General features: G+C 40.6%; 2 protein-coding genes across 3 annotated transcripts in view; one reads left to right on the forward strand and one right to left on the reverse strand.

Moving 5' to 3' along the window:
- Positions 1-11,703, forward strand: part of ntn1a (netrin 1a) — a 54,153-nt gene extending 42,450 nt beyond the window's left edge. Inside the window, exons 5-6 of the mRNA XM_061678639.1 lie at positions 5,652-5,726; positions 9,518-11,703. Coding sequence (XP_061534623.1) covers positions 5,652-5,726; positions 9,518-9,849 — 407 coding nt within the window. The 3' untranslated portion in view covers positions 9,850-11,703. The remainder of the gene's footprint in view (positions 1-5,651; positions 5,727-9,517) is intronic.
- stx8 (syntaxin 8) overlaps positions 10,791-25,128 on the reverse strand; it is a 34,012-nt gene continuing 19,674 nt past the window's right edge. For both annotated transcript variants that reach the window (XM_061678641.1, XM_061678640.1), the window contains 2 exons: positions 21,849-21,950; positions 10,791-12,550 (listed from right to left, as the gene is read on the reverse strand). In XM_061678641.1, the coding sequence (XP_061534625.1) occupies positions 12,486-12,550; positions 21,849-21,950 (167 nt within the window). In that variant the 3' untranslated portion in view covers positions 10,791-12,485. The remainder of the gene's footprint in view (positions 12,551-21,848; positions 21,951-25,128) is intronic.

Consider the following 25,128-nt stretch of genomic DNA (forward strand, 5'->3'; position numbering starts at 1 on the left):
ACTTTCACCTATTTGGGGAATTTTGGGGGGAACCTGTACCCGCTATTCGCAAAACCCCCTGCTTATACATGGTTTCTTTTTCATGCCAATTATGAGAATCAATTATTCATAGATTTCGGCTATTTGCGGTCAGGCCCTAACGCCCTGCGAAGAGCGGAAGTCCACTGAATGGCAATAATGTCAAAGTGGTTGGGCACATAATATAGTATTATAAACATAGCGCAGTCTTTTTTTTTTAATCCATATATTAAAAAAAAAAAAAAGATTCATTCATTCATAGTGCATTCCTTTTCACATAGCATTTATATTAATTCTTATAAGCACAGAATCAGCATTACTATGTCAAGCCAAATTGCTGTTATATTTTATTAGTATCCAAATCATTAGAAATAGATTAAATTCAATGTAATATTTTGCTTCCAAATACTCAATACTATATATTATACACTAAGATCACATCAGTTCATACATACAGTATGAAATCGTACTAAACTCTAATCTACAGTCTCTTTAAATGTAATTATTGTTCTTAAGGTGAATTAAAAATAGGTGGTCAAATCCACTTGGGGACGCTTTCTTTCCCTCTCGCTTCGCTCCCTCCCGGGTTATCTGGATGCGATCCCAGTGCGGTGTAAACAGCGCAAAGCAGAGGAGCTCGAAGCAGGGCAGCACACTGGGCTCCCTAATCTAATGACACGCTTTAGTTGCCACACTTTGTTTTCCCCGTCCGGGGAGAAAGGCCTCCTCCTGAGCTCTCGGTCACGCCTCCGCCATTCACACTGCCGAGTCAACTTAATATGCATCTCCCTGCTCAATATGCACATGAGATAGATACACTTGTGTACTCTCCTGGTGTTTGCCAACGCAGCGGAAAAGGAACGCCTGAAGCCTGTGCGGCTCCCCCTAAAGGTGTAAACTATATTTATAAACAATGCAGAAAATTATTAAGTTATTTGTTAAGTGACGCTAACGCAAAACACGAACACAACTGTGTTCCATCAACTGCAGTGCAGCATGAGAGGTTTCCTGGCTGGTCCACCAATATTACTAAAGTAGGTGATCCAGGCATTGTCATAGCAACAACAGAGATGCTGTTCTCATTACAACCCAGTGTGCCATCCTAATGACAATGAAGCTGTTGTTGTTGTCTTAAGGCACATTTAGTGCATTTGGATTCGTTAACTGGCAGTTGATATTGTAAGGATTTTCTACATTTAAAATTTGGAGGCGGCCACCCCCGCCTAATTCGGCGCTAACGCCTCTGAAAACTATTATAATCTGAACAGCGTTGCACTAGTTGGGTGTCACTTTTAACTACAATACACAACGTAGGCCAAGTCTGTGACGTATGTCAGATCTTGCCAGTGATCAGCAAAATTTCATAAATTCACAACAGCGGGAAACTGAACGGACAGGAAAAAAAAATGGAGCACTTTAAGGACCAGACAAATTTGTAAATATAATGCGAGGGATCATTTTAAGTTCTAGAAAACGGTGGGTGGGCTCAAATATATATATATATATATATATATATATATATATATATATATATATATATATATATTATACCACTAACATGCATTTTATTCTCATAAGTGAGGGCTGTACTTCTATCCTTGAACTGAATATATGTTGGTACTGAGTTTGTGGTATAACTTCCGTGTACTGGAGACAACAAATTAGCCGATGCTAACCGGTTAGCAATCGCGATTAGCATTAGCGCGCTAGCGATTACCATTTTAGGTCAAAAACCGCTAACTGCCATTCAGCTCTCTTATTCATTATGTTATATATACATTACACCTCTAATGTTGTCTAAAAAAAATCACTTACAGATGCTCCTCTGTTGTTTTTGGCAATGGTTTTTCACTGGCTTCACACTACGTCCGTCTGCAACAAATGTCCGTGCGAGAAACAGGGACAGTGGCCAATGGATCCCAGCAATCTTCGGGCGAGAGGCGGGGTACACCCTGAACTGGTCGCCAGCCAATCGCAGGGCAGACAGAAACAAACAACCATTCGCTATTATCATCTGTAAAGTGCGCGATAGTGTTTGCTGCGCTGTTGCAGCTTTAGCAATGACAAGGATTCGGTCGAAAGTCTTTCACGGCCGTGTTGTGGTCAGGGGCAGAGGTCCGGATCTGAGTTACTAGCTACATGCCAGGCGCGAACAAAGCCGTGTAGTTACTACATCACCACATTTTGGTTCAGGACTGCTCCCACTTCCCCTTGTCTGTAACGTGCACACAAAGGCAACATTTGTCCTCCCGGTAGGGGACTGCCTTGTCCTAAACGGGGGTCTTGCTACTCCTCACAGCCAGTTGCAATGTTGCAAGGGTACACTAATAGGGTAGGAAAGGCTATCAAAGGGAAGTATCACGATGCTTTTCAAAGGGGGGGGTTATGAGAAAACAAAGCTTCCTTGCCAAAGCGCCAGATTCTAATCATTTAAATGGTAATCAGGACCACCTCATATGGACTCCATTTAATTTGTGGGTATTCAATTTACACCATCATCACAAGTGAGGGTACCGGTCTTGTGACAAACTTTACTCTATCTTCTTTGTCAGCCTGCCTTATTCCTCCCTTTTTGTGGAGGTGAGGGGCGAGTGGATTTTTTTCTCCTTTTGGCGTTCCCTTGGCAACCTCACTGAAAAAGAGCATAAAAGGGGGGATGAAGGCACAGAGCAAAGATCTGCTTCCCCCGACAATGCAGTTTGTTCATAGTCAAGCGTCGGCGGGCGCTGCATCCAGCACTCGCGGCGCTCGCCTCCGCCGAAGAGGCCGTCCCATGTTTCTCGCGCGCAAACCGAGTCGGCACTCTGGATCCAATTCGCAGGAGCGGATAAACATAAATCTGATGATTTGCTTTCGGGCCGTGTTATCGTTGGAGCCGACTGTTAAGTGGATGACAGATTAGAAAGCTGGCATGGGGCAATGGCGGTGCACTTTGTGTTGCTGAAACCAGCGAACAACAGCATGTAGGGGTGATGTGGTGTTTTTTTATTAGGCTTATAAAGCATCTAAAACTTTATGGATAGGTGGAACATGTACACACGTGTACATTCGGGTTCACATTGGACCCAAAGTTGCGAGAATATTGTTAAAACCATCATGTAATCATCAACCTGTAGTTCCGCTAGTTATCGCAGCGAACAGCGCGCTATCCTGATTTCCGGGTTTGGTCACATGACTTTCGCGATACAAGCGTGAGGACACTTCACTAATTTCAGTCGACAGCAGAGGGCGATATTGCCCAGCATGGCTGCCCTATGGAATCGTTGAAAATTGATGACTTTATCAGTTTAATTCTTATTCCACGAACAAAATATTAATTATAATATTATTATTATTATTATTTATAAAAACATACAGTAATGACATGATTTTAAAAACATTTAAAGAATTGTAAAGAACACTAAGAAGAGTGTGACAACTGACTCAGTAAGCTTCGGTAACATTATCAATTTTTCACAACGGATAACGAATATATGGCTGTAAGTATTGTTTTATTTATTTATTTATAATTTATTTCTTCTTCTTTTTCCAGGTAAGAAAATTGAGAACCGATTTTTATTGCCATTCCCACCTGGCAATTATTATTTCGTCAGTCTACCTGTGCTGCGCCACCATTTCTGTGCAAATATCCGTTTCTAAAAGAGTTCTAACACTGTCACATAGGTGCTATCCGTTAGCCCATCTATGGCATCATTCATGAGTACACTTGAACTGAAAATGGTCTACAATGTGAATAAAAGCATTTTAAATTGTTCTTTACCTTTGTGTTGATATGCAAGTCATGATCTGTCCACCTTGGCGGAGATATGCGCTCTACTGTGTGATTATGGATCTGTGTGCTGCATACTGGACTTCTTCATCTGTGTTTTGATGACTTCGATCTTTGTAAATCAAATAGTTTTAGAATGGTTTGTGTGATGGCTGTATCTGCGTGAGGTATTTATTTGTTCAGAGTGGACACACTCCCTCTGAAAAAAAAAAAGTGTTTTCTGCTTTCGAACTCTTCTTCATGGATGGCTAATTTTCCCTTCCTGACCTCCCTTTGTGTGGCAATGACCCCTTTCATAGCACCCCCAGCCTCCACTCCCTGGAATAGCTAGCCCCGCCCCCTGCCCCCCCAAATGCTCTTTCTCCCAATGTCCACGCTGCAATGAATGCAAACGTTTGACACGGCCCTTGGGTGGGGCCTTGATCCCAGGGCGATGTTTTTCAGGGGGTCGAGGTGACAAGCGAGCTGAGATTTGGAGGGAGGTGGGGTGGCGCTGAAGTGGGTGGCAGGAGGGTGGTCCGCATTGGGCTGAATGATTCCCAGGCTTTGACAGAGAATAAGTGGCTATAGGTCGGTAATTTGTAACGCTGCAAACCTGCTGATGCTACCATCGGGCCTATACAGCGGCCCACACAGGAGAGCTTGGGAGGTTGGGGTGCCCGGAAAATTCTTTCCACGCAACCAAAACACTTGCACATCATCATGGATGTGTGGTTGAAATATTGTCCGCAAGCGTTTTGTTGTAAAATCAACACTTGTTCAATGACCTTTTTCATCGTATCAATGATAAGCAGATTACTAAGCATGGGCATTGTGGATGTTCATAATTTACAAAACAAATGTGTTCAAGAGGCCATGAATGTCGTTTATTTTTTAAAATATTCAAATTCAAGGCCTATAGTCAACGTTTTACACTGTCAGTACATTTGAATACAAAAATGTGTATCCAAAATACAAATTAAATTCAGATGCTCATATCTGATAATCATTTTAAAAACTTTTTAAATAGCAGTTCTTTTCATTTTTACTTTACATATTTTTCTAGCACGGTACGGTTGACCGACTGGTTAGCACATCCGCCTCACAGTTCTGAGGACCGGGGTTAAACCCGACCTTGCTTGTGTGGAGTTTGCATATTATTGGATGGAATAGAACATTGTGTAATTTCCACCCCTTTATTCAAAAAATAAGTTATTATTTCAAATTGACATTGTAGAAAATGCACAAACATGAATTGATTATAAACCAGTTACCAGTTTGTTCTGTAACATGTAAGAAAATAGGGGGAAACGTTGATCATTGTTTTCCAAAATAAACGTTACTCGATTATCAAAATAGTTGATAACTAATTTTAATTTGATAATCGATTAGTTGTCGATTAATCTTTGCACCTCAAAAAATGATTTCAAGAATTATCGAGTAAAAATTACATGGTTATTCCTTGTGACTCCTGAACCATCCATCCATTTTCTGAGCCGCTTCTCCTCACAAGGGTCGCGGGCGTGCTGGAGCCTATCCCAGCTGTCATCGGGCAGGAGGCGGGGTACGCCCTGAACTGGTTGCCAGCCAATCGCAGGGCACATACAAACAAACAAACAAACAACCATCCGCACTCACATTCACACCTACGGGCAATTTAGAGTCTCCAATTAATGCATGTTTTTGGGATGTGGGAGGAAACCGGAGTGCCCGGAGAAAACCCACGCAGGTACGGGGAGAACGTACAAACTCCACACAGGCGGGACCGGGGATTGAAACCGGGTCCTCAGAACTGTGAGGCTGACGCTCTAACCAGTCGGCCACCGTGCCGCACTCCTGAACCTGTTTGCGGAAATAATTAATCACCATTTTCGTTTTCTTGCAGACTGTGACTCTTACTGCAAAGCGTCAAAAGGCAAACTGAAAATCAACATCAAGAAGTACTGCAAGAAGGATTATGGTGAGGCGATGGCGTATATCAACATTCATTTAAAGGGTGGAAAAATAGAAAAAAAAAATCCAACATGGTAGAAATGGTTAAACATCACTGCATTTTATGGTTAACAGTACACATTTAAGGGCACATTGTACAAACTCTGTCAGATTTAAATACAAACTACAAACAATTAAAATGCAGCTCCCTTGTACACCATTTCCTGTCCACATGCTTGAATCCCTGTATGCAGTAAATCCTATCGACCCGAGACATTTTCCATCCCAGGTCAACATGTTGCACTTTACAGGGGAGACATTTCACTGACGGCTTACCATAGCATGTAAAAATTAAACATTTTACATCTGCCCGGACGAAGACGGCAGCGGAAAAACAGAAGTAAGTGTCAGGGAGAAAGGATAATAAGTCAAAAGCTGAGCCGAGACGCTGGGGTTCGCTCCACGAGAGATGCTCATTAAGGCAGCTGTGCACTTCCCCCCTCCCAAATGCTGTTGTGCTTTCCGCCGCATTCCTGCGAGCGTCCGCCCGCCACGCCATTCAAGGTGTGCCGTAAGACGTTTGACCTCTCCCCCTTTTGCTCTCCTCGCCGACTGAAGTGCTCAGCCCAGCATCCCGCGGCATATCTCTGCATCTTGACGGGCAGGCCGACCGACCGAAGGTTTGTTCCGCGGGGATTTGCGGGTGTTAAGGGGTCATCTTAAAGATGGCCCCTCCCCCCTCGGCGACGGCCCACTGTGTCGTGAGAGTAGCCCTGTCGCTCGGATCAGCGTTCATCAGCGACGACGTTGATGAATTTCATCATTGTCAGCGGATAAGCGCACGATTCCCTGCAGAAGCCGTCAGTCGTCACAGCACGAAGCGCCCGCGTGTGGCGTGGCGCACGAAACGGCGGAGATCTGCTGGTAGCGAGGGATGACTCAAGTGGCATCCGAGCAAATGCAAGCTCCACCTTTGGACCGGGGAGAATGTGTGTACGCACAATTTAGAGGTGGGGCAGGGGGAAAAGGGAAGGACAAAACTGGTATGGGTTTTCTTGTCTGGCAAGTTATAGTTTAGTAGTAGAGGCGCAACGATTAATCGACAACTAATTGATTATCAAATTAATCGAGAGCGATTTTTGATAAATGTTTACAGACTTTGTTTAACTTAAAATTGTCCAAATCCTCAGAATTTCAGCTTCTCAACGGAAAATATTGATAATTATTTTTTTTAATAATAATAAAGAAGTAAATATTAAATATACAGTCATGCTCAAAAACATTTTTAGCCATGGGTGTATTGTCTATTATATATATATATATATATATATATATATATATATATATATATATATATATATATATATATATTTGTGTCCCCCCCCCCAAAAAAATCCTTCATTTGTTATTCTGGCATTTAAAATATAGAAATAATTTAAGTAATCCTAATTGACCTAAAACAGGACAATTTTAGCCTCATTTTATATCAGACAGTCAGAAAGAAAAAGTGTGATGTTTCTTTTTGTACAGTCATGGCTAAAAACTTTGGCACCCCGGGTGTGCCAATATTTATTTAGAATGACTGCAGCGTCATATTAATAAAGCAGACTGATTATCTTTGTTTCATCAAAATATGCAAACCTGGGGGCAATATAATGCAGACAGACGGATATACTGTACCGAATAGATGTCTCAGCTCCTTGCAGAGGATAAGGAATATATGATGGTGAGTCCTGTTATGTTGAATGCCTAAATGTTTTCAGATATCAGCTGTTTAAAAGGTTATATATGAGTTTCCCATTATGTGTTAGCATTAGCAATAAGCTAGCAGACTAAAGGTGTGTGTGTGTTCATTGCTGTTTATTTTGACAGTGAACTTCAACTAAGGATAAAGGAATCCAAATGGGATTTAATAGTAAAAATATGACATATGACAGAGGCTCTTTGTCTTGCACATCTACCACCACGGGGGGCAGACCTGTTAGCCTTGTGCACAAAAAAAGGCTCTGGTCAAAGCCATCGGAGTTTAAACAAATCCGCAACAGACCAGGGACAAGATCTCGGCTCACTATTCAAGCACACCACAGGATAGAAAGTGAGTCTGGGCTTTGTTTTGAAAGGATCAGCAGGAGACCCGGGCGGCATGCTGCGTCACAAAATGATGCTACAAGACTCATGGGGCGACGCGTCGAAAGAATCACGAGGGGGGGTCCGAAATGGGAGGCGGGAGTACAGCGGGTGAAGATGGTCAGCGGGATTGTAACGATGATTGTACGGGATAACCTGCTGTGCGCCAGCAGGTCGGGCGCAAAGTGGTGCAGAGGTCATAGAGCACCGGCTATCTGTCAACAGAAAGGCCTTGAAGACAACACAAGTATGGTAATAGTCTACTCAATTTGACCCCAGTGTGCTGTTGAAGTTTAGTTTCAAACTAAAAATGAAACAAGAGAATTATACCTTATGCATTTAAAACAACTGTATAACTCTGCCTTAGCTTAATGCTAACAAATGATGCAAAACAGCATTAACATGCTAACAATTAGCGTCAAAAGTTGCGGTTTTTGAAGCGACACAAATGATGGAGAAACACCTGTTGACAGAAAATATAATAGGCATATATTCTTTATCCTCTACAAAAAATGATTAGTAGAAGTACAATTCTTCATTTGTATCTGCATGACTATACTGCCTCCCAGTGGACAAGGCGCAGCACAATAAATTGGATTGCAGCATTAAATCATGATCCACAAACTATTTAATTCTTGACATGTATCTAATTTTGCTGTTTCTCAATGTTTTTATAAAATAGTGTTGTAGAGGGCCATTGTGACAAGATATCGCAGAGTCTCGCTAGCCGATTGCTCCATCCTGCCTCCCAATCATATTACAACTCACTTTATACTACTGTCACAGAGAATTAGATGAATTTGCATCTTGAACCAGCTTTTTCCCCCCAACATTCATACCAAACTATACCACATGACTGTAAACCACAAGATTTGTTCAATCTGGGGTTTGGCTTGCATCCTTAGCTTCCCCTGAGCAGCCAATCCTTGATCTTACCAAGACATTTCCCAACTTTGCGGAAACAGTTTGGGGAAGACCCTTTTCTCTTGCCACTGCACAAAGTAAAGGCCAGAAAGGAAACTACACTTTTAGAATCCACACTGTAGACGTACTGTAATTCCCCTGCAGCAGAGTCGAAAGCCTCTCTTACGCAGGGATCCTACAAAATTGCTGCATCAGAGCCGTAACAGAAGACGTGGCACCTAGCCACCTGTTGCTTCTCCACAGATTACCGTTCACGATGCCTGACAGGACTTGAAATCATCCGCGGTTCAAAACCGGTTTGGCCAACTTGAGATCGGGCTCCATTTTCGCTCACTCGACCAGTGGTTCTCATGCCTTTTACACCAAGAACCACCTAAAAAAATACTTCTCCAAGCACCACCATGATGACCAACATTAAAATACATTAGCTAGTAGGTCTAAGTGTTCTTTAAAACAAAACGGCAGAGGTTTTATTTTTTTCTCATGCCTAAAAATTACATTCAATATTATTGTAAGCCATTGTAACTATGCACAGTTTGAACATTAATTTGACATTACAAACCTCAATGCGCTACATATAGGAAAATGAAAAAAACTGTACTCAAATGAGTCAATAAAAATATACTACGTGTAAAAGTTACATTTAAAAAAAAAATGGACCCAAATACATTGTTAAAAGATAAGATGCAAATGTACTTTACTTAAAAGTTCAATAAAACTGAACTGTACCTGACAAATGCAATGTGATTACTCCTCTCCAATCTGCAGCTATCCAGGTGCACATTCTGAAGGCGGACAAGGCCGGCGAGTGGTGGAAGTTCACAGTCAACGTAATTTCCGTCTACAAGCAAGGCGAGAGCCGCATCCGCCGCGGGGACCAATTTCTGTGGGTGCGCGCCAAAGACGTGGCCTGCAAGTGTCCCAAGATCAAGCCCGGGAAGAAGTACCTGCTGCTGGGCAACGACGAGGACTCCCCCGGCCAGAGCGGCGGCGTGGTCGCCGACAAAGGCAGCCTGGTTATCCAGTGGAGGGACACGTGGGCGCGCAGGCTGCGAAAGTTCCAGCAGTGTGAGAAGAAAGGAAAATGCAAGAAACCGTAGATGGAAAAGACGCAAGTAGGAGATGGATTCCAGAGGAAAGCTGAAAAAAAAAAAAAAGAATGAAACAGACAGACAGAAGACTATAGCCGGAAGAGACTGTTGACGTTGCTGCTTTTTGTTTTTTTTCGTTTAGTAGCATGAAGAGAATCATATAGGAATTCTTCTCTAGTGGACTTTGGTTGAAGGAGCTCACCTTGCAGATTTGGTTTGACCCTTTCTTCAACTTTGATATCCGTCTTGTGGATTTGCCAAATTTGCACCTATTACCAGTATATGTATGGCTACTTGTTGGTTTTACACTCATACTTACATCTTGTGTTTCTGTTTTATTGACTGGTGCAAAAAGCCACGTTTCTCCTCTGCATGGTTTTATGTTTGGATTGTTAGCCAACAAGCAAGCTTGTTTCATGAGCTCAAACTAAGAGAAAAATGATTGGTTATCATTCAAAATATCCTGAAATTGTGAATACATGCAAAAGGTTTCGGATAAACGAACAATTTTGGATTCAAATGCTGAGCGCAGTATTGGGTTCTGCTTGAAGTCACAATGAAATGCATTTTCTTGATTCAGTTCCAATATTTTGTTTTTAGATACACCACGGTAAGAGATTGATTCCGAACAATGTTAGATGTGTTCTGTCATCATTTCTGAAGGTGGTCAAAGTTAAATTAGGTTATTTTCTTGTGGATGAATTGGGTAAAAGGTACATATTAATGTCACACAGGTAATATAGAATTTTGTGATGCTTTGTTTACAGAAATGTATTTGTTCATACCACTATCTGTAAAAATGTCTAAGGCAAAGGAAAGCAATATTCTTTCAATTGACAAAAGAACTGTAGGTAGTGATTGATCACTATTTACATATGTAGATAGTCTTTCAATGTGCAGCAAGGTATGTATTTAATTCAGTTTCATCTATATAAAATGAATGTCATCAATGGTACAAACATGACAGTAAAGGAAAAAATATTACATTTTCGGTTCTTGCCAGAATTCAGTAGGGTTTCTTACAAAAAGTAAGAAAAATGAAAGGAAATTCATATGTGAACCAATATCAACATTGATTTGGGAGAAATATGTAACAATTTATTGTTGCATTTCCAAAATGTTTGTTGGACACTATATTTAGTTCCTTTTTCACACAGTTTCTCAGCAAATTCCTGTTAAACATACCAAGCCTGTCACGTTCATTTGCAATACGTGTCGCCGCTTGACAACGGGTGCCATGCAGAACTGTGTTGCTCTTTGTACATTTATTTAAATGCATGTTAAGTTGGATTTAGCCAGCACAACTTGATATTTCTCCCCAAACACCATAAATATGTTCTCATACAAGCACACTTAGCATTTTATTAAATGTTAAGTCAGTATTAATGCCATAAGTTTCTTAGCGGTAGAAGCACAGTAATTTTCATCCAAAATGTTTCACTTCACCTGACAAATCTTACAGATTGAATATGGCGCTCAGACATACGATTAAAAAGAGGAGAACGAGCTTTTATAGTCAAAGTATGACTCAGTATGTTAGAACTAGTGTTTGATGAGCCATTTTTCCTCTGTGCCATGATTCATCACCACTTTTTGCCAAGTGCTTCTCCGGCAAAGACATAATATACTGACAGCATTTATTCAGCAACACATTTCTTGTGACCGTTTATCCTCCAACATCATGTTCATCATGTAACCTTACACGTTTTTTGTCATCACACCCCCAGAGCAAAGGTTTGGAGAGCTTCCTTTAAAAAGCGTTGCTTTGTGTTCATACTATGAATAGTAAATGTTGTTGAGTTGTCACATTTGCAAAAGCCCATTTTTTGCAATGTTGTTTTTTTACAATGTGTACTAATATATTATGGCTATTATATATATATATATATATATATATATATATATATATATATATATATGAATATATTTAATGACACGAAGCATTGTGGCTTTCGTTTCCTCAACTTTTTACTTATTTTCCGTATTTTTAATGTCTTGTCATTGTTTAGATTGTTGCCAATAAATGAAGAAGGAAATTATAACTACTGAACATACCAACCTGGTAGAACTAAAGGCAGATTTTCAAATAAACTCTTGTTACACTGTAATATTGGTCTATTTTGTGCTTTTAATTGCTGATTTGAAAGCACTTTTTCAGCTAACTATAAAACAGTCAAAGTAATTGGGGAAAAAAAAGTGGTTTAGTACAGGTCTTGAATTAAAATACAATCAGCCAGGAGAAGTGGTGCTATTAATGTAAATGTAGTGTAAATGTAATTTATTTGGGGGGGGGGGGGACTACTTTAATAACTTTACAGAGCAGGAAGATTACATTCATCTTGGTAATACGATGGAACAGTTATCAGAGGGGGCTCTCCTCCATAAACAAAACCTATACAACAACATACATTATAATGCAACTATAACAGAGTGTGGAAGAAATGCAAAGCTTTGATTTATCCATGACGCACATCATTGAGGTTAACGATGTAGAAATTATTCATTTAAAAAAAAAAAATATATATATATATATATATATATCAACCAAGAGGAGAGAACATCTTCATCCGCGTTTGAATCCTACCGTTCCCTCATCCAAATTGTACTCTTAGTCGTCGTCCAGCACGTGTCTGCGTCCATGATTGCTACACAGGCCACACAGCTACCATAATGATCGCAATAAGCAGCAACACAATCACCACCAGCATCCCTGAGGGGGCAAAAAAAAAAAAAAAAAAAATTATTCAGAAGACACTTTTAAAACACTAACATACTAAATGCACTCTTTGGGGCCCCCTAATGGTAGAGATAGTAACAGTTTAAAATGGGAACACAAAAAATAACACTATGGAAGTGTCTGACAATACGTCTATTAAGGGCAAGGTCTTTTTCTTCTTTTACAGATTATGTAATTTCTCGTGTATAATGCAAATTTTTTTCTCCACCCAAAAGTGTCAAAAGTCTATGGCGCACATTATAAATGGGTATAGGGGAAAATGAAAACAACTTTCCCATTTTATAAATCTATGCTGCCATCATTCCAATATGCCACCGCCACCTAGAGGTTATAAGAAAGGTTTACACTTCCGTTCTAACATGCCACCGCCACCTTGAGGTTATGAAAAAGGTGTGCCTATACTTTCATTCCAATATGACAGGGGTACGCATGACTGCCTATATGTACAGTTGTGCTCATAAGTTTACATACCCTAGCAAAATTTGTGAAATATATATATATATTTTTTTATTATTATTATTATTTTTATTTTATTTATTTTTTTAAATACGACTGATGACTGAAACACAACCATCATTAATTTCTTTATGGTTATGTTGTGTTTGATGATAATGCTTTTCTCAAATGTTTGACAGTTTAATTTGAATCCCATTAAAATTAAAGAAAAGTGTGTTTCGCCTGAATTGTATCCATCTTACAAATTCTGCCTGGGTAATCAAACATATGAGCACAAATGTGTTTTCTCATTTAGTAAATAAGTAAGGCTGTGAATTTCAAAATAAGAGCAAGTAAATAAAAAAGAAAGTATTACGTGTTCAAATAAACTGCTCAACTTCAGAATAATTATTTGAAAAAAACTAACAAAATACAGATAATACTTCATGTTTTGATCATTTAGGTAGAAGCAAAATCATGCATTGTAAAAATGCATAATACATAGCGAGAAGGATTTTCCAGAATTTTGAATTTTGGTACTGCATGCGGATGTCTGGAGTGGCAGAGAAGTATGTTAGAATAATACAGGACATGTACGAGGGCAGCAGAACAGCGGTGAGGTGTGCTGTAGGTGTGACAGAGGAATTTAAGGTGGAGGTGGGACTGCATCAGGGATCAGCCCTGAGCCCCTTCCTGTTTGCAGTGGTGATGGATAGGCTTACAGATGAGGTTACTTAGACTGGAATCCCCGTGGACCATGATGTTTGCAGATGACATTGTGATCTGCAGTGAAAGCAGGGAGCAGGTGGAGGAACAGTTAGAAAGATGGAGGCATGCACTGGAAAGCAGAGGAATGAAGATTAGCCGAAGTAAAACAGAATATATGTGCATCAATGAGAGGGGTAGTGGGGGAAGAGTGAGGCTACAGGGAGAAGAGATAGCAAGGGTGGAGGACTGTAAATACTTGGGGTCAACCGTCCAGAGCAATGGTGAGTGTGGTCAGGAAGTGAAGAAACGGGTGCAAGCAGGTTGGAACAGTTGGACGAAGGTGTCAGGTGTGTTATGTGACAGAAGAGTATCTGCTAGGATGAAGGGCAAAGCAGTGGTGAGGCCAGCCATGATGTACGGATTAGAGACAGTGGCAGTGAAGAGACAACAGGAAGCACAGCTGGAGGTGGCGGAAATGAAGATGTTGAGGTTCGCTCACGGAGTGACCAGGTTCGATAAAATTATAAATGAGCTCATCAGAGGGACAGCCGAGGTTCGATGTTTTGGAGACAAAGTTAGAGAGAGCAGACTTGGATGGTTTGGACACGTCCAGAGGAGAACTAGTGAGTATATTGGTAGAAGGATGATGAGGATGGAGCTGCCAGGCAAGAGCGCTAGAGGAAGACCAAAGAGAAGGTTGATGGATGTCGTGAGGGAAGTCATGAGGGCAGTTGGTGTTCGAGAGGAAGATTCAGGAGATAGGCTTACATGGAAAAGGATGACGCGCTGTGGCGACCCCGAAAGGGACGAGCCCAAAGGAAAAGAAGAAGTGAGAGTGAAAAGACCAAAAGATGACGGTCTCCGTAAGCAAGTAGATGCAACATTTTAAACGTATCTTTTAGAACGAATGGTTTGTAGATTGAAGTAAACAGCAGCTGATGAAGAAGATATGCACATTTAATATTTAAAGATTTGACATTTTGCGTTTAGTTCCCCTTTAAATGTAACAATAACAGTACCAAAATGTATAAATATTGGAATACTTAGATTTTGGAAACATTAATAATAACAACAACAACAAAAAACACCAAGACCATTGATTAGCGTTAAAAGGCAAGCGCTTGTAAACATTTAGAATATTGATCACCAACGATCACTAATCATTTAAAGCTGTCAGACTACCAATAAAATAATTTCAACTTGGAACATCCCGTACAGTATTTTCACTGGACAGCAGCAAAATCAATATTTGATCCCTGTACTGCATGACATAAAAATACAATGCGCCATGATATCGATATTTTGTCCACCACCGTTTAAGCCACTAAAGTTGGTGGAAAGGCTTAATAGAAGGATCAACATTTGTTTTAGTAGTTTAATGAGAATTGCTTCTAAAGTATTTTGGTTACTCTAAATCTGAACCTTAATGTAAAACAGCTGAAGAACTCAAATATGAAGGAGTGAGGTAAAAAAAAAAAAAAAAAAAAAAAAAAAACCATGCATGGAGGTATTACGAGGCCTTCGAGGCTCACTACTAATTTCTCCTTGATCCTACCAAGTTTTATGAGCTTGTACTCGTACCATACATCAGTATTCTCCTCCTGATGACATAACGCAAATTACACGCGTTCACCAACCGCAGTGGGCTTATTGCTACAGATTGCGCACTGTGGTAGGCATGTGTTTCTGACTCTGCCTGCCTTGAGTGGATAATCATTGTTTTCGCTGATACTATGGAAGCGGGGATGAATATGTAAACAATCCCACACGCATCCACAAAGTGTTTTACGCCGAGGATGTGAAAATATCAGTTTCTATTATTGTCAGCGTCCATCAATAAATAAAATGTACAACAAGTTGGAATTGTGGGAATTGAAAAGGGTGGATTCTGACATACCTTATTTCCTCATATAGTAGTCGTGGGCTTTTACTTATTTAACAGTGGATTGGGGAGGCTGCATTTTTAAAAAATGAATATTAAACGATATTATACTGGACTGTATAAAGACGTTTTTTTTAAACCAATAAAAATCAAAGCGATTGAGAACGGCACAGTGGTCGACGCGCTGCATCGAAAAAACTGCCACCTTGTATCGGGTTTTGACGCGCCACATACAATATACCGATTGCATTATTTTCTATTGAACCACAAAAACATGGTGTGATTGTCAAGGAAGAAGCAAATAGCCACAACAAAGAGGAAACGAGAATGCATAAGGGCAGAGGGTGGATATTTTTGAGAGGCCGTTGGCAATGATCAATCACGCCACACAGACTCTCTTCGTTTGGCTTTCTAGCCACAAGTACATGTGAAATTTTAAATACAGTACAGTTAGGTGTTATGGTAAAACACAATATGTACTGTATAAACTGTACGGCTTAGCGGCAGCATGGTTGCCACTGGACGGCCACCTCTCGTTTACGCTTAAAGAGAAACTACACCCCACCTAATTGTTTTGCGTGCCGCTCCAGCACTCGTCAAAACACTGTATTCTGATTAGTATTCCGTTTGTGGAATAAGTAATAAACTGAATAATTCATCAATCTTCATCCATCTCAGGGGTCCGCCATGTTGGGCAATATTAACCTCTGTTGTCGACCGAAATTAATTAATTACGTTGCTTCCGCTATAAACATTACGCGACCAAACAAGGAAAACAGGTTAGCGGACTCCCTGTGAATGCTGCGATAACTAGCATAACTAATAGTTGATGATATGAAGGTTTGAACCAGAACTTGTTCAATTACGTACTTTGATCGGTGCTGCTGTTTTGTTTAGCATCTGAGTTTGAACAGGCTCAGCAGTTCACTCTTTAATGTTTGCATGGGAACATTAGCATCTATGATCAGAGTTAATGAATGTTAAGTAACAACAAGGGGGGCGTTCCATCAACAACGCACCTGCAGACTAATTAGGGTAAGTGCCACTAGTTGAAGACATGCGGTACATCTTTCAAATGATTTTGAAAGATTTGGATTTTTGATTTTGCAAACTGTTAAATGCATTATCCAGCTCAGTGATGTGGTTTGCTTTGGGTGAAGTGTTAGTTTTTTTTAATTTCTGATTTTGAGGATTAACCATTAGTGCAAAAAGATGGAAGCTTGGGGTTTGCATGGTCCCGAGAAACCCCAAATACTCTGTGAGCAATTAATTCAAGTCACATGTGTGCAAAGAGACGTTATACAAGTAACTGTTGATATTTGTAAAAAACCCTCCAAGGACACAATCATTAACCAGATGTCTCCCCTTTATTAGTTTCCCCTAAGAATGGCCTAAATGAAGATTTCAAACAACTGCATCTTAGGCTGGGCTGAACGCTGTCGAGAGTCCCGTCATGGACTCAAGATGTCCATCGTTATTAAGCATGCTTCTGGTATTTTGCCCGGCCTTTCGCTTTAAGTTTACATTTCTCTCATTCTTTGGCTTGCTGTGCCTTCACTCCCAGCCAGCAGTCTAATTAGTAGTCTTTCCCAAAGGGAGAAAATACCGGGTAAGTCCATTAGAAGGCATTTATGAGAAAATGACGCTAGTGGTCATAGTGCTGGTCTGATTACGTAAATAACTATACAGCTGTCAAAGAAGTCAAGAATCCAGTTTAGTGTCTTTAATACACCACATATTTGTATACATACATTCTCTCTAACTTCTCTGTGTTATATACATATGTCCGAAACTATCGTTCCAACATCTGTCAGCAATTCCAATGACAACAAGAGAATCTATGATGGCTGAGGTGTGAACCATTGGAATGTGTTAAATCTGAATGACACTCTCAAGCTCTAATAGAATCCAGACATCGAGCCATATGAGCCACTCACAGCGACCTTCCTCTTCTTCTTTGACCATCACTCCCCTCTCTGACTAAACAAGCTCCTCCTGACCCTCACTCAGGAGGCCTCCAGAGACTAATGATAAAACTTGCTTGCCAAATAGATTACAAGTCTGCTGTGACAGTGATGCTTGAGGGAGATGCTCGGTGTCCGTTGATAGACTGACCACCCAGGCGCTCCAGAGGCCCATTTTAGCAATTTTCAGACACATCAGTAAGACGAATCGCTGAGAAGCAACGAATAATTGGTGCGAGTCCCGAACAGGCGCAGACAATCCTGCACCTCCCACACTAGTCACTCGATGCTCTCTGCTTATGGTTCAAATACCTTTTCGAACAACAAAAGCATCGGATGACCCCCAAAGAAAAGGGACACATTTTATGGTAATTAAGTTATCCTTCAGCACATCAGGGATTTAACTACTTTTCCAACAGTTTCTGGATAACATTTTGAAACAAGATAGATATTATATAAATAATGTGGTGATAAATTAAATGGAATCAGCAGGAACGTTAAGCCTTAATCAGAATATTCGAGAGTTTAGAGGTAATTGCTATTATCAATACGCCACAGTTACAAAGATACATTTCCATTTAAGTCTGGCTAGTGTTTCAGTGACAGTCCACATAATTGGTGTATTAGAACCATAACAGAAGATTATTTTAATTTGGGGCGAGTTAAACTTCAGACCTCTGCCCCGGTTTTGCAGAACACCCTTATACAGAGACTTCCCGCAACTCTTATGGCTCTGATACTACCAAGCTGGAAAATTCAGTTGATTTTTTTTTTTTAAACCTCCATTCTGGGTTGATACCAATTATAAAGACGACGGATAAGGAAAAATGTCAGCTTTTACAGGCAGTATGCAAGGGCTTTCTGAAATCATCACTTGGTGTTTCAAATTTCCGAGAGTATAACATAGTGGCATCAACATCTAATCAAACAATAAATGTTGACCTGTTTACAAAATTAACTACTGAATGCGCTCAGTAAAGTTTATTTCCCAAGCATTTCACCAATACAGTAATTTGCTTCCAGTCCAAATAGCACAACCCTACTTTAAATGCAAGCCACCTTCAGGATTACTGGGCTATCACAAGTGGTGCTATACCAAATGCGGATTAGCTCTGTAGAGAAGGGAAGTGCTCAAGCACTACTGATGCTGCCTGCTAGTGATGTCTAAGATCAAGAGAACCCATACCACCTCCCAAAGGATTTGTTCGTCCAATACACTAATGCATTCAAACTCACAGCATTCAGTCATATTCTTGCAACGTCAGGTAAGACACGGGGTAATGACTCTGAATTTCTGTCTTTTTTTTGTTTTAATGACTGCTGTTATTCAGTAGTTACAAAGGAAATGGTAAACTAGGAATCAGCAAAAACTCTGACCTGTTGGATTAGGATTACAGGTGACGCCCAGGTACAGTGGATTTGGAGAGGCACTTTATGGATTTTGGGGGCTATAAATGATGGATTAGACATCCCTCTAAGAGGATATGGAACTGTATAGCGAACCATGAACTGTTCTAAATATGGTGGAACATATACAGTAAGTGAGTGCGTTTAAAAAGATGTAAAACCCATTGAAACTGATGCCTGGATTTAGGATGAAGCCAGTTGAGAGCCTCAAACATGAGGCACTGATGGGTTCTGTATGGACATTTCAAAACATATCTGCAGAAAGAGTTATTTCAAATATTAATGCAGAAAGAGTTATTTAAAATATTGAGAGGTTTGAGGACAGAGTCAATCGTATTTTGATGAACAAGATCAGCGTGATCGAGGATGGGAAGTAACCTTTCTTAACTTGAAAAAAAACCAACTCATTGATCATAGAGATAACGCAAACTGCTATAAATTATTTTATAAATATAATTGATATGTGGTTTGAAATTAAACTCATGGTCAATCCAAAGACAAGATATTAAAATGCATTAACTCTCTCCAGTGGAGTTCCATCCCTAAAATTAATAAACAACTTGTGTGATAGACAATATTTTCTACCTAATACTATAGAACATAATTATTGTTGCAGGATATATTGCATTTGTGATATGTCAGCATTGGAATAATAATCAGCTGTCATCATCTTAAAGATGAACATGACATGTTGAACACAATTGAAGTAAATCATTAATAAAAACTGAGAAAAGAAGTGGACCTAATATGGAACCTTATGGAACACCTGTACCAACTAATATTTGGCCAGATTTAGAACCACTGACATAAATATATTGATGCCTACTGTGGAGAAAAGAGTTAAACCAAAGGAGAACATTCAGTCGAGGAGAAGCTAATGGTCAACCATGTCGAAAGCTTTGAAAGATCAATGAAAATTGCACCTGTAAGTTATCCAGAGTCAGGGTTACAGTTAGGGTTAAGAATAAGACAATTAAAAACAACTAAATGAAATATTTTCTAATTAAAATAATCAAGGCTCCCTTTACATGCAAAAAGTACTAAGAAATTTAAGTTAGTTTTTTCATCTATTATTCCACTGCTCTGCAGATGTTTTAGGTTTTTGCCACAGTCTCGTTTCAGTATCTGTTTTGAGGTCCTTTATGCAGGTATAGTATCAAATTCTGACTTTTGGTATAGCGACAACCCTAGTTCATACCTAAAAAATGCATTTGAGAGAAACCCAAAAATGCATACCGTACCATTGAAATAAACTGTTCTGCTTGATAGAAATGGAGCTTCACTCACCCAGATTTATAGCTAGTAGGAGTTGGACATCCCTGGTAAATCTGCCAATGGTATGCATCAATTGGTTGTAATTGTATAAAAACATCTAAGGTGAAGTTTAGTGACATTCATCAAGGAAAAGTTATTTTTTGTAGTTTGTGGAAATGTCTCTGGCCATTATATATATGTAACTTGAAAAAAAATGTCTCTATTACAAATAAGAAAAATATTTGAAGTATGCCATCAGCTGTCAAGGCTTGACGTCGCTAAGTCTGCTAAGACATAACACACAAAACGGCAGCTTTGGATGAGAGGTGGTTAAGAAAATAAATAAAGACTTAAAGCTAAGGCATGACAAACACGCCGCATTTGAGAAAGAGGGAAAGCCCTACAAACAATTTGTGGCATGCTGTCGCTTCACCTCATTCTCTGCTTGACACTAAGACGGGTGCCAAACAACTGCAGAGACGAGCGAGGGGATGACAGTGAGGAATGGAAAACAAAAACAGTGATGTTGAGGAAGGGGCGGATTTTTCTGTTCATGTAGAAGGCCAGACGCACAGCAATATATACAAGCATGTATGCACAAGGACACTCTTTACATGCATTCAAGTACATTTGGGAATGTACACAACCTCAAAAATGAAGTATGTAGACATATTAAAATGTATTACACATACACCGGTGAATGCGGGGATGAAGGATAGGGGTGGAGTGACAGCTCTGGGATCTACAAACAAGCTCACACTCAAGCACCATGGGGACAGGACCAACAGAATCAAGCATTTCAAGGGCAAGACCTTCATAGTGTCTGCTCTGCTTCTGTTTAGCTTTTGTGACCGTTAGCAGGCTCTCATCACACAACAAAGCAACATTTGCCTAAGCAATACTGCCCGAGTTCAATGGGCAAACGAAGGTCAGCTCACGCATTCCACGGATTGGCTTGAGCCAGCTGTAGGAGTTTCGCTTTGAGAAGCCATTGACCAATACTATCGTCAAGGACTTTGAAAGCGTTGATCTGAGGTAATGTTAAGTAAGGGCCACTATAAACTAATTAACTCATCAAAACCAAGAGAGATGGAAGACATAGGGGATAGTTAAAGATCAATCGGAGATCCATTTATATTCTTTATTAAGTAGGTGTCTAATTAGAATACGTGTACGCTTGCTATGCTTCTCAAAAGCCAGATTTCTGACTGCAGTTTGGAGCTTGTGTTCTCATGCACTGCAACATCTGTATTTTGTTTGACAGTTTACCATACCAAAGATGTTAAACTAATGATTGAGACCAATAAATGTTGGAACGTTTCTGAAAGGATTTATCGATCCCTGGCCTTACTTGAGCCCATTTAATGTTAGGAAGATGCTCAATGACCAAATAAATCAAATCAAATTTTTATGTATGAACGTTATGGTAACCAGCACGGTCGCCCCCTGCAGGCTATTAGAAGGAAACTTCCAAATTGGTGCTACTTTTCTATGATGTAGTCAAATCTTTAACACTGTAATTGCTTTAAAAGTCACTGTTCCCAAAGAATAAACACTAACGTGTCTGGTTTGTGGAAACAAATTACAACGCGTTACATATTAAAGGACGTAATAAACTCACCACAGGAGGCTGACTTTGTCTCCACCAGCTGCACTCGGCGTGTCTCGTTGCTAATTCGACCATCTGTCTTGTCCACAAGCTGTGCAAGGTCGTCAATGATTTCTAAACCACAAAAAAAAAAAAAAAAAGAACTCTTGATAAAGACATTTTTGGGCCTAATAATGTAAAACTACATACAGTAATAATGAATTCAGAGAATCCGAATTCTTCAGAGAACAGATTTTTTTTTTTTTTAATCCATTTATTCTATATGAAGTTTTCATAAGGACGAAATGTGGTTGTTTCTGTAAAACATTTGTCTTTGGAGATCTCTGGATAAACACTGCACAACAATCCCATGAGTGAAGTCATCTCGAGCCCTTATTTCAGGTAGAAGCCGGCAATGCCCCGTGTAGGCACCGAAACATTTGTGCCGCATGCCACTGCAATTAGTCATACGGTTTTCAGCCTTCTAGCGTCTTGATTTTGGCTATGCAATGACATCTAAATCCACTGAGGGATTCACAGCCATGCCAAGATGCTGAAGTTGTAGAACAAGACCTTTAACTGTAGCTACGACCGCCTTCACTGTTGGCAAGTTGGATTTGTAGAAACATAATTCTCAATTTCCTACTGTAACCCATGCTTCCATGTATGACAGTTATTGGCCCTGGCCCGGATATGGCGGACCACAAAGGGGGCCCTGTTTCATGCAAGTTTTGTTTATTTAAAATGCTATTACACTGGATAAACCCTACAAAGCCACCCAGCATTTGAGAGCTGGCCTGTACATACACCATTTCCAAGAGTGTAACTATCGCTGATCAAAAAAGTGTATGGACAAGCATATACATGAAGCAACAAACAAATGTGATGTAGGCAAAAGAATATGATTCATTACAACCTCAATGCATACAACCTTGCCTCTGTACAACTGTATTACGATGTCACACACGCCAGCTCACTCCAATCCAGAGGGGGTTCTATTAAAAAGTTCTATTGTCTTGGAGTGAATGACTAAATAATAATGAGATACAGGAGTCAAAAGAGTGGGAGAAGCAACATTACAACAGTAGCATCCAATTTTGAGTAACTTATGTACTGTAGTCTACACTGTATAGGTAAACAGAACTGGTAACCTCAACAGAAGTCAACTGTTTTAAATGTCTTAAAGGGGAATGTTGGAAGTTTTGTGGTTAAGAAACCACCATGCTCGTGGAAGAACAACCTATCAAAGACAAAGTGTGACAGGCGAGGTGACAATGCAGGCACACCCCCCGCAGCCTCGCGCTCACTTGTTTCCTTGAGCTTCAGGACCTTTGCTGTAATTATCGCAGACCATAACACCTCAACAAAAATTAAAAAGGTGGGATTGGACAGATCTTGAGACAAAACAAAGGTAAACATATGTAAAGGTGATGTCCTACACAGTCCAGCCACCGGTGAGCTCAAACACGCACCCTCCGCACCGGTTGAGAGCCGAGTACGCCAACCGCTAGGCTAAAGCCAGCTGAGTAGACTTCGAACCAACTCAGAATTAGCAACATTTCTGCTCCAGATGTATGTTTACCACTATGATTTTTTTTATTCATTGTGCATTCCAAAAATTTCAAAACCGATAACATTGAGTGTTATTGCAAAACTCTATCACAAATATATCGTGGCTGACATTGGCTTGTTTACAGTGCAATGACAAACTCTCTTTCAACTGTTTTAGACTGCAAATTTCACTTTGTAGCTTTGTGATAATAAACTGTTATTTATTGGTATACCGTTTGCTTGAGTTCAATATTCCATATAGCAGCTTGAATTTATGATTAGTACGTCCTTTCTCCAAATGCTTACTGGTGACGAACTGTATTGATCAGTGGATCTATTGCGCAGCCAATATTTCCACATGCAGTTTTACGGGGGGTGAAGTTGTGTCCTAACAAAAAAATGCAGCTCTCCTTGTCTCCTCTACACAATATTAGCACCCTCATAAACGGATGTTTTCACTATTTAATCAACTCTGTGTCCTTGCCATGAACAGACGCAACACATTGTGAATACCAAGTTGACACAATCTTTATCCTGTACTGTCTGAACTCATGCATCCTACTTTATAAGTCTGAAATTGGCATTAAATCCTATGTTAATGGTGATTTTGAGGAGTGTGTTGTGAACATAGGAGTACATTATTTCTCAAGACAGTATAGAGCAAGAAAGAAATCCAGGTCCAGGTTTTTTTCCCCTCCAATCAATTCTACTCTGAACACAACTGCAAGTTGACCCTGGATGGTTGGTTGACTGTTTATCATGGGTAGTGCAAAGTTGCCAACAATAACAACACATTTCAAGAAGAAATTCAAAGTTCAGCTGGTATACATACAGAGGCACCAGTATTTACAAGACATGACAGAGTGTTGGAAGAATAACTGTCGGTTGATTATTTGTTTTAAGTCCTCTGCTTGCTTTTGTAAACACACACTGGGGGTCTCTGAGGAACGGCAATTCAAAGTCTCAGAGACAATAGATTTATTTGTGAAAATACTTCACACCATCAACACTGTGTATATAGGGGATGGGGCACTGCTGAGCTCGACTCAGGACGTTGTGAGCCGGTGGGGAGAACACTTCGAAGACCTCCTCAATTCCACCGGCACACCTTCCCATGAGGGAGCAGAGTCTGGTTTCTCTGAGGTGGGCTCTCCTATCTGTGGGGTTGAGGTCACCGAGGTGGTTAAAAAGCTCGGCCCAAGGGGTGGATGAGATTCGCCCGGAGTTCCCCAAGGCTCTGGATGTTGTGGGGCTGTCTTGGTTGACACGCCTCTGCAAGATCGCGTGGACATCGGGGACAGTGCCTCTGGATTGGCAGACTGGGGTGGTGGTCCCCCTTTTTAAGAAAGGGGACCGCAGGGTGTGTTCCAACTACAGGGGGATCACACTCCTCAGCCTCCCTGGTGAGGTCTATTCAGGGGTGCTGGATAGGAGGGTCCGTCGGGAAGTTGAATCTCAGATTCAGGAGGAGCAGTGTGGTTTTCGTCCTGGTCATGGAACAGTGGACCAGCTCTTCACCCTCGGCAGGGTCCTCTGGGGTGCATGGGAGTTCGCCCAACCAGTCTCCATGTGTTTTGTGGACTTGGAGAAGGCGTTCGACCGTGTCCCTCGGGGAGTCCTGTGGGGGGTGCTTCGGGAGTATGGGGTACCGAACTGCCTGATACGGGCTGTTCGGTCCCTGTACGACCAGAGTCAGAGTTTGCCATATCCGGCAGTAAGTCGGACTCGTTTCCGGTGAGGGTTGGACTAGGCCAAGGCTGCC

This window comes from Phycodurus eques, chromosome 6 (assembly GCF_024500275.1).
Source record: "Phycodurus eques isolate BA_2022a chromosome 6, UOR_Pequ_1.1, whole genome shotgun sequence".
NCBI lineage: Eukaryota > Metazoa > Chordata > Actinopteri > Syngnathiformes > Syngnathidae > Phycodurus > Phycodurus eques.